Source organism: Phoca vitulina, unplaced genomic scaffold (assembly GCF_004348235.1).
Source record: "Phoca vitulina isolate PV1807 unplaced genomic scaffold, GSC_HSeal_1.0 scaffold88, whole genome shotgun sequence".
Lineage (NCBI taxonomy): Eukaryota > Metazoa > Chordata > Mammalia > Carnivora > Phocidae > Phoca > Phoca vitulina.
Genome location: NW_022589791.1, coordinates 1340403 through 1356207, shown reverse-complemented (window position 1 = coordinate 1356207; position 15805 = coordinate 1340403). Strand labels below are relative to the sequence as shown.

The 15805-nt window shown below is 41.1% G+C and overlaps 1 protein-coding gene across 1 annotated transcript; it reads left to right on the top strand.

Annotated features, from left to right (window-relative positions):
* Window positions 1-5876: 5876 nt before the first annotated feature.
* On the top strand, window positions 5877-6288 carry LOC116626518 (60S ribosomal protein L36a-like). The gene has a single exon (XM_032395872.1). The coding sequence runs from the start codon at window positions 5901-5903 to the stop codon at window positions 6219-6221; it is 321 nt and encodes a 106-aa protein (XP_032251763.1). The 5' UTR covers window positions 5877-5900; the 3' UTR covers window positions 6222-6288.
* Window positions 6289-15805: the final 9517 nt, after the last annotated feature.

Sequence of the window (15805 nt, the reverse complement as noted above, 5' to 3'; positions counted from 1 at the left end):
ACATTCAAGTTTCTCTCGCCCCAATTCCTAGACAAACACACTGTACAAAAAAAGGTTGCTGGCCCTGGGGCTTCCAGAAACTCAATGCCGATTCTTGGTGGGATTATTTCAGTTCTACTTCTAAAGTGGTTAGTTGTTTATGCGGTAAGCAGTAAGAAAGAAAGAAGAAAGAAAGAAGAAAGAAGAAAGAAAGAAGAAAGAAAGAAAGAAAGAAAGAAAGAAAGAGAGAGAAAGAAAGAAAGAGAGAAAGAAAAAAGAAAGAAAGAAAGAAAGAAAGGAAGGAAAAAGGAAAGAAAATTGAACTGTTTTCTTCCTTGTGCGTAATATTCTGTAATGTCTTGAACTCAGTGACTGCTTCACATAGGGGGATAGCATACAAGTCAAATAATGGAACTTAATAATATGATTGTCAAATGCCAAACTACAACACCATGTCCCTTCCAACCTAAACTCTAGTTTTAGAGATACATAGAACAAAAAAAAACTAAAAACAAAAAATTCTGGCACCAGAGGGAGACAGACACAAATGGGCATAGTCCACCCAGATGGAGCATTTAAACTGTGGGTCTCCCAGGGGCCCTGTCTTTGGTTACAACCATCAGCACATGCAGAAATTTATCATTCCCACCCCCACCTCCAACACAATTCTCACCGTAAGACTTATTGGCCCAGACAGGTTACTACAGCCAGAGCAGAGACTTGTCCTTGCCCAAGGTCACCAATCAAACATCAGTTATACTTGCCACATGCTAGGCTGTTCCAAATTCAGAAATCTTAGAGCACTTGGTTGCACATAGGGGTGATTTCCATAACTGTTTGTTCAAATGAATGGAACCGCTGTTCTCAGCTGATATGCATTGCTTCCCTGTTTCCTAATACCAGGTTGGTCCCTAATATCGAGCAGCACCCATCACTTGGACCTTCTCTTGCCCACATTTGCCATCAAGGCTTATATCCTAGGAGATCAGCTCAACTCTCCTTCTAGACCCTGAATTTGCCTACCATCTCCACTCTGACACCAGGGGTCAAAAAGACCTGTGCTTTGATTCAAGACTCACCTATGTCCACCCTCTGGCATGTCTTGATCTAGCCACAGCTACAAATATCCAGCTATGACATTTAGAAGTGGGATCGAGGAGGGCAAGGATGATGAAGCAAGAGGAAGGGCCTGACATTTGTTTCTCCCCTCGTTATGTGCCTGGCTCTGTGCCCAGCCCTTACACATCTTACTGCTTTTAAACCAGCAAAGAAGGAGATGATACATCCACTGTCTGAGACCTGGGTCAGGAAATAACTCATACACCAAGATCCCAAGTGTTTTTACAAATAGAAACACTGAACCATTCCCTTAAATTACTGATTTTTAATTACAGTTCTGAGAATTGATGAATATCCATAATGAAATTTTTACCCATCTACAGCAAAATGAGAAAAATAAAGGCGATGAGATATGTTTCCATAGGCTGAAATATTCTGTTTAAAGGACTATCGTTTGCTCTGATATCATAGTGGAAACATTTCTTTTGATGGAGTAAGGTCATCCTTATAGCAGAACTTGCGTATGGCCACAATTACCCTTCAAAATTCCTTAAGAAGGTACAAAATGAAGTCCAATTTACTATTTATTGGCAAGGCCCATCACAGCCTATTTTTCCTCAGCATGAATAGAGTCTTAGCTCTATGGTAGAGCATATCAGATGAAAAACTTGGCTTTCCTTTAAACATCATGTTGTTTTCAAAGACAAACAAACCTCTTAAAGACTAGACTGGCATACTGCTGAGGAACTTGAGATTGCAGATGAAGGGGAACAGGAGATTCACTGCTTTATTTCTGTTTCCATCAATTACTACCTTCCAGTATAATATATATTGTATCTGCTTATTTTAGTTTAGTTTGTCTTTATACATTGTAATATAAGCTCCAAGAGGATAGTTTTATGAGCTTTGTTTACTGCTATATACTAGCATATAGTAGATACTCAATACTGAGTATCTGAATAGAATCCAAAACACTAAAAATTTACTGAATTTAATACCCACTTATGATATTTTTAAAAAGCTTTAGCAAACTGGGACTATAAGGGAACTCTCTTAATCTGATAAAGGGTATCTCAAAAAATGTTCTATAGCAACATAACACTTAATAGTGAAATATTGGATTCCTTCTCCCTACGGTTGAGAATGCAAGGATGTCCACTGTCACCATTTCTGTTCAACATTGCACTCAAGGTCCTAACTAGTGAAATAAGGGAAAAAATTAAAAAGCATACATATTAACAAAAACAAAGCTAAATTATTTTTATTCAAAGATGACATGATTGTTCACATAGAAAATCAAAAGGAATCTACAGTATGTTAAAACCAGTGAGTGAACTTAGCAAGTCAACATGAAAAATCCATTTTACTTCAAAATACTAACAAAGACAATTGAAAAAATAAAATTTTAAAATATCATTTACATCCTCAAAAAATTAAACATAGAATGACCATATGATCCAGCAATTCCACCTCTGGTCTATAAACAAAAGAACTGAACACAAGGACTCGAGCAGATATTTGCCATCAATGTTCATGCAGCATTATTCATAATCGACAAAAGATGGAAATACGCTAAATCTCCATTGATAGATGAGTGCATAAACAAGATGTGATATATACGTGCAATGGAATGTTATTCGGCCTGAGCAAGGAGTGAAATTCTGACACCTGCTACAACATGGATGGACATTGAAGATACTGTGCTAAGTGAAAGAAAGCAGACACAAAGGGATAAATACTGTATGATTCTACTTATATGAGGCACCCACAGTGGTCAAATTCCTAGACAGAAAGGAGAACTGTGATTGCCAAAAGCTGGGGGAAAGGAATGGGCAGTTATTGTTTAATGGGGACAGAGTGTCAGTTCAAAAAAAGTTCTGCAGACAGAGGTGGTGACCATTGCACCACAATGGGAATGTACTTAATGCCACTGAATGGTACATTTTAAAATGGTCAAAATGGTAAAATTTGCATTATGTCTTTCTTATCACAATAAAAAATACCATTTACAATATCATCGCATACCTAGGAATAAAATTAATTACAGATGTGCAAGTCCTCTACACTGAATACTAGAAACATCGCAAGGGGAATTTTTAAAGGGCCTAAATAAATGGAAAGAATTACCACATCTGTGAATAGACAGAGTCAATATTATTAAGATGTCAAGGCTGCCTGAGTTGATCAATGCAATTTCTGTTACAATCCCTGCAGGACTTTTTTTTTGTAGTAAACAAGCAGATCATAAAATTTATGTGAAATAAAAACAATCTAAATAGCCAAAAGAATCTTGAAGAAGAAGGAAGAGAAGGGTGAGGAGGAAAAGTAGGAAGCGGAGGAGGATTTTGCACTACCGTATTTCAAGACATGCTGTAAAATTATAGTAATTCAAACTGTGTGGTATTGGCATAAGAATAGACAACTAGATCAATGGAACAGAATAAAAAGCCCCAAAATAGACCCATACACATATGCTCACTTGATTTTCAACAAAGGCACTGGTGGGAAAGAAAACTCCTCCATCTATTATGGGAGCAATTGTGGGTATCAACTAGATGTCTTATTACCTCACACTGTGTGCGCACACACACACACACATGCTCACAAATAATTCTCAATGGATATGGATCTAATACCTAAATGTGAAGGCTAAACTATAAAGCTTTTGGAAGAAATCATAGAATGATGTCTTTGGGAACTGTGGCAAGAATTTCTCGGCTAAGACATAAAAAGTACTGATTGTAAGTGGAAAATAGGATAAAATGGACTTCATCAAAATTTAAAATTTTTGTTCATCAAAAGACATCATTAAGAGGGTGAAAAGTCAATGTCCACACTGGAAAAAACATTCACAATGCATATATTTTACACAGGATTTGTATGAGGAATACATAAAAGTTCTTATAGACCAACAATAAAAACGCAGTTGTAAAAAATGTAAGAATGGCTAATACATACATGCAAAGATACTCAACATCATTAATCATCAGAGAAAATAAATTAAACCACAGCTAGATATCAAAAGACACCCACCAGAATGACAAAACTTAAAAAGACTGGTAATACCAAGTGTTGGTGAGGACATAGGGGAGTTGGATATTTTGAACATTGCTGATGAGAGTTTGGAAACGTGGTTAACAGTTGCTAATAAAGTCAAATTTACATTTGATTATGATTTAGTAATTGCATCTTAGATACATACCAAAAGAAATTCATCTATGTATCCACAAAAAACTTGCACAGAAATGTTCATAGCAGCTTTATGCATAAAGACAAAAAATGGTAAGCACATCAACAGCAGAATGAATAATTGTGATAGAGTCATGCAGTGGAATACTACTGAGCAATAAAAAGGAACAAACTGTTGCTACATGTGGAAGAATCTCAAAGGCATTGTGACAAAAAAAAAACAGTAACAGGGCGCCTGGGTGGCTCAGTTGACTAAGTGTCTGCCTTCAGCTCAGGTCATGATCCCAGGGTCTTGAGAGCAAGTCTCACTGGGCTCCCTGCTCAGCGGGGAGCCTGCTTCTCTCTCTACCCCTCCACCCCTGCTTGTGATTTCTCAATTTCTCATTCCCTCCTCTTTCTCTCTCTCTCGGATAAATAAATAAAATCTTTAAAAAAACAGTAACAAAGTTTACATATGTATAATTTATATGACATTTTGGGAAAAGACAAAACCATAGGAATAGAGAACAGATCACTGGTTGCCAGGGATTGAGGAGGATGAACATTAGATTCTAAAGGGAGATTTGGGACTGCATCCTGACTCTGGTGGTAATCTATATATGTGTTGCAGCTCATAGAACTGTATACATAGAAAAAGTGAGGGGTACCTGGGTGGCTCAGTCGGTTAAGCAGTCTACTCTCGGGGTCAGCTCAGGTCATGATCTCAGGATCCGGGAATCTCAGCACAGAGTCTGCTTAAAGATTCTCTCCCTCTGCCCTTCTCCCTACCCACACATGCACATGCACTTGCTCTCTCTCTCTCCAAAATAAATAAATGAATCTTTAAAAAAAGAAAAAAGAAAAAAATAAACACAACTGCATGTAAATTTAAAACCACATACACTGAGTGCAAGAAGCCAGACACACAAAAGAAAGCATAGTATACCATTCCTTTTATCTGAAGTCACAAAAACAGACCAAACTAATCTATATTCAAAGAAATCAAAATAGTAGTTAAAATGGGGTGGTGACATTACATGAAAAAGGGAATTGTCTAGGGTGACAAAAAAGTTCTAAATCTTGATCTATGGTGGTGGTCACGCGGCAGTATACATACGTATAATGACATTGAGCTTTAGTCTTGAGATTTGTTCACTTCACTATATTTTAAATTTACCTCAGTAAAGTGTTATAAAAGATGTTTGATACTGATGGTCACATGATTATATAGAGAGAATTCTCAAATGTTCTCCTTTGTTTGCCCACAACTGGATTTAAATCAGTAAGTACATGTAAATGCCTAAAATTTTGAGTTTTAAGCTCCCTCCCTGGCAGGAAATTAGGCACCTAAAGAAGTTCCTTAACTCTGTCATATATTGGGGCAGAAGCCAGATCTGTAAGCTCTTCACTCATTACTAAGAACAGCCTTGGGGGCAAGGGAACCCGGACTTTCACAGACCTCTTTATGGCGCTTTCCTTCACCTTCATTGGAATACTATGTATCAAAATCAGTCAAAGCGTAGGCAATCCAAAACGAATATGTTTCCTTTTTGGGTTACAGGCACAAGAAGCATGCTTAGCTAAATGTTGAATTTTAAGCCAGAAAACAAGAAGAAACAAAAAACTCAAATCTCCAGTAAGAGGTGTATGAATTACTTTTTTAGGCTTTCCATGCCGATAGCGCTCTCGCAAACATGGTGAACGTTCCTAAAACCCACCAGACTTTCTGCAAGAAGTATGGCAAGCACCAGCCCCACAAAGTGACACAGTACAAGAAGGGCAAAGATTCTCTTTATGCCCAGGGAAAGCGGCGTTATGACAGGAAGCAGAGAGGCTATGGTGGGCAGACTAAGCCGATTTTCCGGAAAAAGGCTAAAACTACAAAGAAGATTGTGCTGAGGCTTGAATGTGTTGAGCCCAATTGCAGATCTAAGAGAATGCTGGCTATTAAGAGATGCAAGCATTTTGAACTGGGAGGAGATAAGAAGAGAAAGGGCCAAGTGATCCAGTTCTAAGCTTCATATTTTGTTAATATTATGAAGACAATAAAATCTTGAGGTTATGTTCACTTCAAAAAAAAAAGTATATGAATTACTTTTTTAGTTTTACGAAACAAAAAAAAGTCTTAAATCTCAATTAAAAAAGAAATCAAAGCCATACTTCATTATTAGTATGCAAAATCTAGAAAACGGTACAATAAGAGAGCATTCGTCATCATCTTGGCAATTAAATAGCTTCCTTTCACCGTCTCAACACATAGCTCCATACAAGAGTTTATTAATTTAAGGGGCTAAGTTCACATTAATAAAGCTTAACTGCCCTTGGCCAATTGAACAGCAAATCTATAAAACATGCAGCTGCTTTTGGGTATATAGATATATTGATATATCAATCTATCAATAGATCGATAGATTGAGATAGATAGATAGGCATTATCTATCTATAGATAACATATTTATATGCACATACATAATTATTGACAGTTTTTTCCTCAATGCTTCTGTTGCTTCAACCAGAATGCATCACCGGCATGCGTCATTAGTGGGTAAATACCTACTGATAAAGTGTTTCCTTTCACATGTGTGGTGTTTCTTAGGCTGAAGAAAATTGAAATCACACTGGAGCATCAGCCTTGTAAATGCAAGCACCCCCCCGGGCGGTGGATGTCTTTCACACTTCTGAAACTGAGCAGCCCACATCCCTAACCTTAAGCCATTAAGTCAGCTCAAGTCGAGAGTCCCCGCCAACAAAGAGAGAGCCTGTCAAAGAAATATCAACCGTTTAATCCCTGCTCCGGTGCACTTGTACCTCCCGTTTTGCTTCACGATTCCACCTTCAGCCACTTCAAGCCGGACCCTGGGACCAGATCTCTCTGGCAACTGGGGAATGCCCTCTGCTCATGTAAGATGACCGTTTCTCTTTACTCTTTACTGGGCCACTTGACAGACAGCAGGCAGCTAGGGATGGGCTTGCTGGCCCCACTGGGCTGGCTGGAGCTGCACAGCTCGGTGCCCGCTGCCCCACCCCCACTGGGCTCCGGAATAGGTCGCTGTGGCCTTGGCATTGCTCTGCGGCCGCCACGCAACCCCAGGCCGAGCGGAGGACAGGGCGCGCTAGCAGCCTGCAGACAGGGAGGCCAGGCTGCTTCATTGAGTAACTCGGGACAAGTGTGTCTAGGCGTAAACTCCCACAGTTCTGTTACCATATCCCGGGGGTGGTGAGGCTTTTTCCTCCCTTGGGCACCATAACTTTCAACTAGCCAGCTTTGCTCCTGACATCTGGCCTTGCAGCTCCTTCTGCAAGGGAATGAAAGGTGTGTTCTTGGTGTTGGTTTGGGTTTTTAAGTTAAAGTGGGGAGCAAAGAGGAGAAAGAAGTCCGCATCAGTGTCTGTGACCTGAATCAGCAAGTGGGAACTTGGGGGAAGACTGGAGGAGGCCATGGGCAGCCCCCCACCCATGTACCCTCCATGGGACCTGAGACTGGGGGATCCCACCACCCACGCCCCACCCACACCCCACGCACTTGGCTGTGTGAGTGAGTACAGCAGAAGGTGCGACCCAGCTCAGAAGACTGCTGCTTTCTTGTCACCTAGCTGGTCTCAGACGCTGTCACAGTCACCAAGGGGACTAACGATCCCAAAGTCCCAGGCAGGGCCACATCAGGGGCCAGAATGCATGCGCCCGTTTTCCTTCCATCTTCTAGGGACCACTGAGCCATAAAGTGATTGCCTCCACTGACCTTGGTTTTGTTTTCCTCTTTACCCAAAGCCTCACCACCCACTTGGCCTGGTTCTGCTGCAGGCTTGTGCTTGTGCTTGACAGAGGAAAAAACAGGATCTGGACATCTGTTCATTGTCAGCACGTTGTGTAGAATGCAGGTCAGCAGAGTTTCCCAGAGTCAACGATGTGGACATTGAATCTGGAAACTAAAGGGAAGACTCTGCTCCGGGGCTTGTCTAGTCTCGGCAATAGTCCCCTGGTTTATATGACAAGGACAGACACATAGGGGCAGACTCCTTCTTGAGGGAAGGCTGGCTCCTTCCTCACTGTCTGCCCAGTCTGGAAGGTTGGCGTTTATTGGGTGATGTTTCATGTTCACTTGAACCATAACTTGTCTTCCCCAGGCCTTGGGACCTTTGAGCTGGCCCCTCCCTAAAACTTGCAGTCACCTCCCTGGAGGAGCAGAAAAAAAGGCATTTGGGTGCAGAGTCTAGAGGAGCACAGACCACAGGCAAAAATAATTTACCCAGAATGTCCAGGGGCACATCTGTTCTCAATTAAAAATATATCTGGAAGCCAGAGATCTTGATTTCAAACAGACCCAATGATACGAAAAAGAACTTTTAGCACAGAAGACCTAGTACATAATAAAGGATATAAGGTTTTGTTAGAACATGCGTTAACTATATATATTATATATTAAATATTTTATATATACTATGTATATATATAGATATAGATATACTATATATATATATACTAGAAAACTTTTTTGTATCATGCAAATGCACTGAAGCATATAAGTACTTACTGTTATTTTGTGTCAATCATAAAATTCTAAACTTACCTGAAAATGAAAAAAATTCATAACATTAAACTCTAAATATTAGAGACTAAATGTGACTCAAACTTTATATTTATCCAATTTAACCACAAAAAAATACAAATTTGGGGGCACCTGGGTGGCTCAGTCGGTTGAGTGTCTGACCCTTGGTTTTGGCTCAGGTCATGATTTCAGGGTCGTGAGATCGAGCCCCGCGTTGGGCTCCAAGTTCAGTGGGGATCTGCTTGGGATTCTTTCTCCCTCCCCCTCTGCCCCTCCCCATGCTCGCACCTGCTCTCCTTCTCTCTCAAATAAATAACTCTTTTTAAAAATATACAAATTTGCATGACACACTCATTTCTTTAAAAGATCTTCAAAACCATCATTATAAAAAAGATAGTAAATCAAAATTCCTGCTGATCTACAGGGAGTGGTATGGCAAAATCTGGAAGGAGGATTTGCTGTAATATCTAACAAAACCAGAGGAAAGAGCAATAGAACAAGCATTTGGAAAGATTCTGCAGTATTGCCTATTCTTTCTACAGGTTTTCCTTTAAATTCTTTCAAATCCTCTTCAAGCTTGTATATCTGGGCTATCTTCCGCTAAGCAGTAATTAAGCATTGTTTCATAACCCTTACAGGATACTCACCACATGAAATAGGGACATTTTTGATCCATTTTCTCCTGTCTGTGTTAGGTAAATTTGTTTCCATGACAATACCAGTCACATCATCGCCCCCAAAAATGCCATGAGCCTCAGCAAGCCATCATTCAATTTTTGAACAGATGACCATTTATAAAGAAACCTGTTGGGGACTATTCTGCCATTTAGATGTGTCTAGTATTTATATTTCTGGAGAAATAGGTTTTTCTGTATTTTGTAGTTTGGTGACAGAGGGCCATCAGGAGGCTCTGGGTCCTGGAAGTTATTCCTAGTATCCGAGCGTGGTTAGTTCAGTAGAACTGGCTTCCTAGGGGTCATTCCAACCACAGTGTGACTCTCCCAGCCCCCAGCGTCCTCGAGTACATACAGACTTAGACACATTCATCACAGGGAAACAATCTTGGGGCAGTGTGGCAACTAAAGCTTCATTTGTTAAAGGTTAATCCAAAGCTGCAGCAAAAATACTCAATAAGGGGGTTATTAAATTTTCTTATTAAATGTAATCAGGGAGCTTTGTTGTCTGAATGTCAGGTGAAAGCCATGACTGGGAAATTTTCTTCTGAAGACAAAAAAGCACAGTGTTATGACGGTAATCATATATCAACATACTCTGTCACTTGCACTTGAGAGTTCTTTAATCTTAATGAAAAGTATCAAGTGTTGAGTGTGCATTTTACAGCTGACACAGAGCCGTTAGCCAAGAGAGCTTGTCCAGTATTTCAGAAATGCCCTTCACTGCTAAGTCATTGACTCGGCACTGGGGTTTGACAAGAGGGTGACAGGCCATTATCCCTGTGTCAGGCAAGACTCCCACTAGGATCCCCTTCCTGCCGGTTCTGGATCTTTCAGCTAGAGGACATATTATACTCAGAGACATTTCAGAATAAATTCACGGTAATCACAGACAATCAATACCTTACAGATCTGTCCAGACCATTTATTTTTATAAACAAGAAGCCTGACACCCAAAAAAGTAAGATGAATTCTCAGAATAAAGCTGAACTCAAAGCAGAAACCAGGTTCCTAAATATGGGTCTGCTTCAGGAAACTGGGAGACACGTGGGCATCAGAGGGGCAGGGACATCCTCAGACACATTCCCCACATGGAGGCTGTGACCATGAACACATCAGACTGGAGAGCTGGAATGTTCCTCCAGCAGAGGATGAACACACTGAGCAGGTAACAGAAAGGTGAGCTAGGGAAGGAATCAAACTGCCCACCACCAAAGGGAGAAAGCCAAGTGGGCCCCAGCTGGCTCTGCTCTTTGAGAACAGACCCAGTGATGCCAAGAGAAGCCAGAAATCAGATTATTTAATGTAAAACCTCCCAATTTCTTGATACTGTCACCTTATTCAAAATATTTTTAAGAAAGCACATCTACAGGTATGATTCAGCTCCCAGATCTACAACTTTCAGCTTCTGTTCTAAAGCAATTAATAACGGATCTTTTTTTTTTTTTTTTTCAGACAACCGTGTATACACTGCAGTTACTCTATTCAACCCGTCACCATGTAGGATTAATTGTCTACTGTATCCATCCAACTCTAGTTAAACTCAGCTCTCTGCCTCCTCCGCACCTAGTCCCAGGAGCGGGACGTGTGGGGGAAAAACAGTCAACCATGACCACCAGTGTCACTGAATTCCATGACCACACAGCTCCAATGAGTCCTTAAAGCTGCCTGCCAATTTCTTGGGGGGCCTATTTCAAGTGTCCTCTCTTTTCAGACCTCCAATCCCTCCTGCCCTCTGCTCACTTGCAAGCAATGGCCCTGTTGCCTTTGGGGGCACTCCCCCCCGCAACTCTGCCACTTTGATTCTTACCTATGCTGCCTGTCTTCCTAGTTCAAAGGGTGAGCTGCCTGCTCCGCTCCTGGTGGCCCATCCCCTTACGCTCAGGATCTCCCGCAACTGTGCTTTATTTCCTCACCATTATTTCCTCTTCCCTACTGGGTCATTACCATTGGCTTGAAAACATGCTGCCATTTCTGCCATCTTTAAAATAACAAAAACAAACAAACACTCCCTTACTTTCAACCCCTTCCAACTACATTCTCATATTTCTGTTCCCCTTTACAACAAAACCTCTCTGAAGAATTGCCTATATTCTCCTCTCTCATGGTCTCCTGAATCTGCCCCATTGAGACTTGCATCCTCACCATTCCACAAAAACTGTCCTTGTCAAGTTGACAGTGACCTCCACACTGACAACATGGATGATCAACGGCCTCATCTTCCTTCTTGTATCAGCAGCGGGCAGTAGAACACGCCTTTCCTGAACACTTTCTGCATTTGGCTTACGAGATGCCGTTCTTCTTTATTTCTCCTCCTATCTCTCAGTCCCCTTTGAGGGTTCCCTTCTCCCTTCCTGACTTCATTAGAGCAGTTCTCAGCCCCACTTGCACATCAGAACCACTTGGGTAGGGTCTACAAACTTCTGATCCCCCGGTCCTATGCTAGACATTTGAGCCTGAGGAGGAGGCCCCGATATCACTATGTGTTTTTAAAAATCTCTGAAGATGATTGTGCTGTGGAGTCAGGGAAGAACCAGTGCTCCACACGTGGGCATGCACTAGCCGAAGGTGCTTGGGTGGCTCTGACCTTCTCCATCCATACCCACCCCCTAGATGATGGGTCCCATGCTGGTGGCTCTCAGGTGTACAGCTCCACCTTACCTTCCCCCCAAACTCCATACATTATATACCTCACTGCCTACTAGGCAAAACCTCTTTGAATGAAAAACAATTTCCAAAAAGTCCTTTTGACAATAACAATCCCCCTTCCTGGGGCGCCTGGGTGGCTCAGTCGGTTAAGTGCCTGCCTTCAGCTCAGGTCAGCAGGGAGTCTGTTTCTCTCTCTCCCTCTGCCCCTCACCCCTGCTCTGCTCTCTCTCTCTCAAATAAATAAAATCTTAAAAAAAAAAAAAAAAAAGAATCCCAATTACTCTAAAAGCTCTTTAAATATATGGAGTCCCTTCTCATTTCTTTGCCAATTTCACCTGTTTTCAGCCTATGCTCAATCAGTGATAGTAACTAATAAACTATTCATTGTTCATAGAAGCAACATGTGAATTCTCTCAGATTGAAATATAATGCAAATGAAATGAATCAGACAATTCCAAAGATATAATACAAAATGGGGCCTAGAATTTATAAATTTAAAATGAATTATAGATTAAAATGAAGAATCATATTCCATTGATTCACCAGGAAACGCCAGGGAAGAATGGTGTGTTATTTCGTAACCTGGAACCAGGCAAAGAATATTTTTAATGTTTTAGGTCTCATTCAGAAGAAAACCCAAACCAGAAATGTCTTCTTCAATCATCGAAATATAGTAAGCATGGATCCAGGGTTCAGAAGAACTGGTCCTGCTCCTAGCAGTTCCCAGCTTTAGGCAAGTCCAAAACTTGCATTTCTTATATCTTCTGTAAAAAGAGAATATGTGTGCACTGCCAGCCTTCAAGGGTTTTGTGTGGTTAAACTAAGCATTTTTGGTAATAGTCCTCTGAAGATTATAAAAAATGATGCTACATTTATTATTATTGTACAACTTAGTGCTCTATTTAATAACCAGGTATTTTAAATAGCACTATGTTAACAATTTATCACAGAAACCTAGAAAAGGAAATCTTACAATTTAGAATGTCTGATATTTGAAGTTCCAATTTTCCCCACAATAATCCCAAGAACGATTTTGCAATAATCCCATGTCCAAGGTCATAAGACTACCAAGAAATTCCTTAAAGTTGGTCATTCCAAGTTCATTTTCAAGTATTTTTCTTCTGCTATGTATTATTATTATTATTATTACTATTACTATTATTATTTTAATTCTGTAGATTCCTTTAGAAAGAAGTCCAATTAAGCAAAGTTTGTCCTGCCTTATGCCTACCAAATCATGACAAAAACTACTCACTTGTCGAAGTTTTTAGTAAATTCTGATTTTCATTAAATTTTTAAATACTCTTTAAGACACTTTGATTTCAAGATGCAGGGAAAACTTCAATGACACTCATTTGTGGACCACATCTAGGCCCAGAATTGCCAGATTCCCGTCAGACTCCATGACAGTTCCCACCTTTAGATACATATATTGTAACTCACTCTCCACTCTATGTCTGGGCCATACCATTTCTTCGAATTAACTGTTGGATGTTGCTGTTCAGTCATCAGTTGCTTCTATGGGAAACCCAGGGGAGATCAACCTTATTTAAGAAATATCTGAATTTTTTAATAAAGGAAATAAAACATGTCCCTAACAATTTCTTGGAAACTCAATATCGATTAATTCAGACCTCCGAATAATCCTAACATTTTAACATTGGTTCACAGTTCAAAGTGAGAATTAGCCAGAATAACGAACCTATCACCCAACTCTCCTCGCAAACTAGAGTCTGGGTTTTACGATAGGGACACGGAATGCCTCTGTCTGATCTCTCTTCATTGTGGCTCCACGAGGCATCCCCATAGTTCAAACATGTCTGGCCTAGTGAATTTTTTTCTTAAGTATGGCCACAATCTGTTGTGGTGTCAGATTCACACCAGCTTTGAGGGCTTTGTTGCTCTCTTTCCGGCTTCAGACCCTTGCAGTTTCTGGAGTGTTGACTGAGGGTACAAAATAACCAGGTCTGGGCAGATCTGCAGTCCTACCACAGTGTAAACCAGATCACGCATTCAAAACAAATCCTTTCTCCTTTTGATCACTGAAGCAATGGACACTCTATATTGTGAAGTATATTTTTATTATCTTTAGGTCAACTTAAAACAAAATGCACACCATCTTGAGAACAGACCTCCCCAGAACTTCCCAGGTCAAGGGCACACAGGGCCTCATCATTTTGTTTTGGTGTCGAAGTCATTGCTTGGTGCCATGTTTTCATAATCTATCAAGAAGTTAATCAGCTGGGAAATAGCTTCGTGAGGGAAGATCTCCATGGTCGGCTCAGAGTCTGCAAATTTCAATAACCCTTCGAGGTGACATCATCCATATGATTTTGTTACGAGAAAAGGGTAAAGGGACTTCTAGGTGTCATAGAGTCACACACGTGCAGCAATTTAATTTCTCCGTTTCCAGGTTTCGGTTTAAAAAAATCTATATCCGGCATTCTGGAAAGGAGGAAAGGGTTGTATGCTATACAACAGTTCCTCTTCTAAGGGGGCTGTGCACCTTCTACGTGGCGATCAGTCCTGTTCTGCTGGAGTCTGATGCTTGTCCTCCTGAGAACACAGGGGACAAGCCCGGGATACAAGTGAGCTTCTCCCTGTAGCGGGGTGGGGAAGGGGGGGGAACATTCTAGGACTGGGGAGGAGAAATAAAACAGAACCCCAAGATTCCCCTGCTAGAAGGAACACCTCTGATGTTCTGGGTGTGACTCTTGGTTCTCTACTTTGAGCAATCTTTCAATGCGTCAGAGTCCTTCCCGGAAGTAGACTCCAACGTGCCCACTGACCAGAGAAAGCGGGAGAAAAGCTCTGTGAGGAGACAACCATGCAGAGACATCAATCTAAAAATAAAATAATATAATTTTATGACCAGATTATTTAACTTCATGTTCATTTGTAAATCTATATCCTTTCTATTGTCCCTTAGCATTTGTTTGAACTGCAATTTAAGTGTGTGGCCTGACCTCAGTACTGCCACTTTTGTCCTCAGGGAAAAAAAAAATCTCCCAATTTAGAAATCCTGGAATATTTCAGTTTTGTTACTAACGGGGTTTAATGGGCAATGCTGTCACTTTTGATAAGGTCAAGGTGGGGAGAAATAACCATTAGGAACCCACTACTTGGGGTGGGGGGCACCGGGGTGGCTCAGTTGGTTAAGTGTCTGACTCTTGGTTTCAGCTCAGGTCATGATCTCAGGGTCCTGGGATTGAGCCCCGTGTTGGGCTCTGCGCTGGGGGTGGAACCTGCTTAAGATTCTCTCTCTCCTTCTCCCTCTGCCCCTCCCCGCTCTTAAAAAAAAAAAAAAAAAGAACACATTACTTGGATTCAATTTAATTTCCCAGATGAGAAATGGTTGTAAAGCTTCAAGGTTTGCAAGGAAGCTCCTTAAACAGAACGGAGGAAGGGCGGTGGGGCTTCTACCCGGTCTGTCAGGCAGCAGTTCTCAGGGGAGCGTGGCCACAGGCGAGAGGCAAAAGAAAAAGTCCTGGTGTGGAGGATGCACCAAGCGGAGAAGCAGCTACAGAAAGCTTCCCAAGCTTGACAAAGTCAGAGTCACAAACACACAGAAGCAACACAAAAGGCAGTTATATTGCTGAGGCTGACCACAGCTCTGGAGTCAAGTTCAGTCTTCCAGAGAGCTAGACAGAAAATGTCCCTTCACATCTAGATTATTTAATTTCTGTCCTGCCTTCTGGGAAGAGATCAGGCAAGTATGTGTCCATCAGGC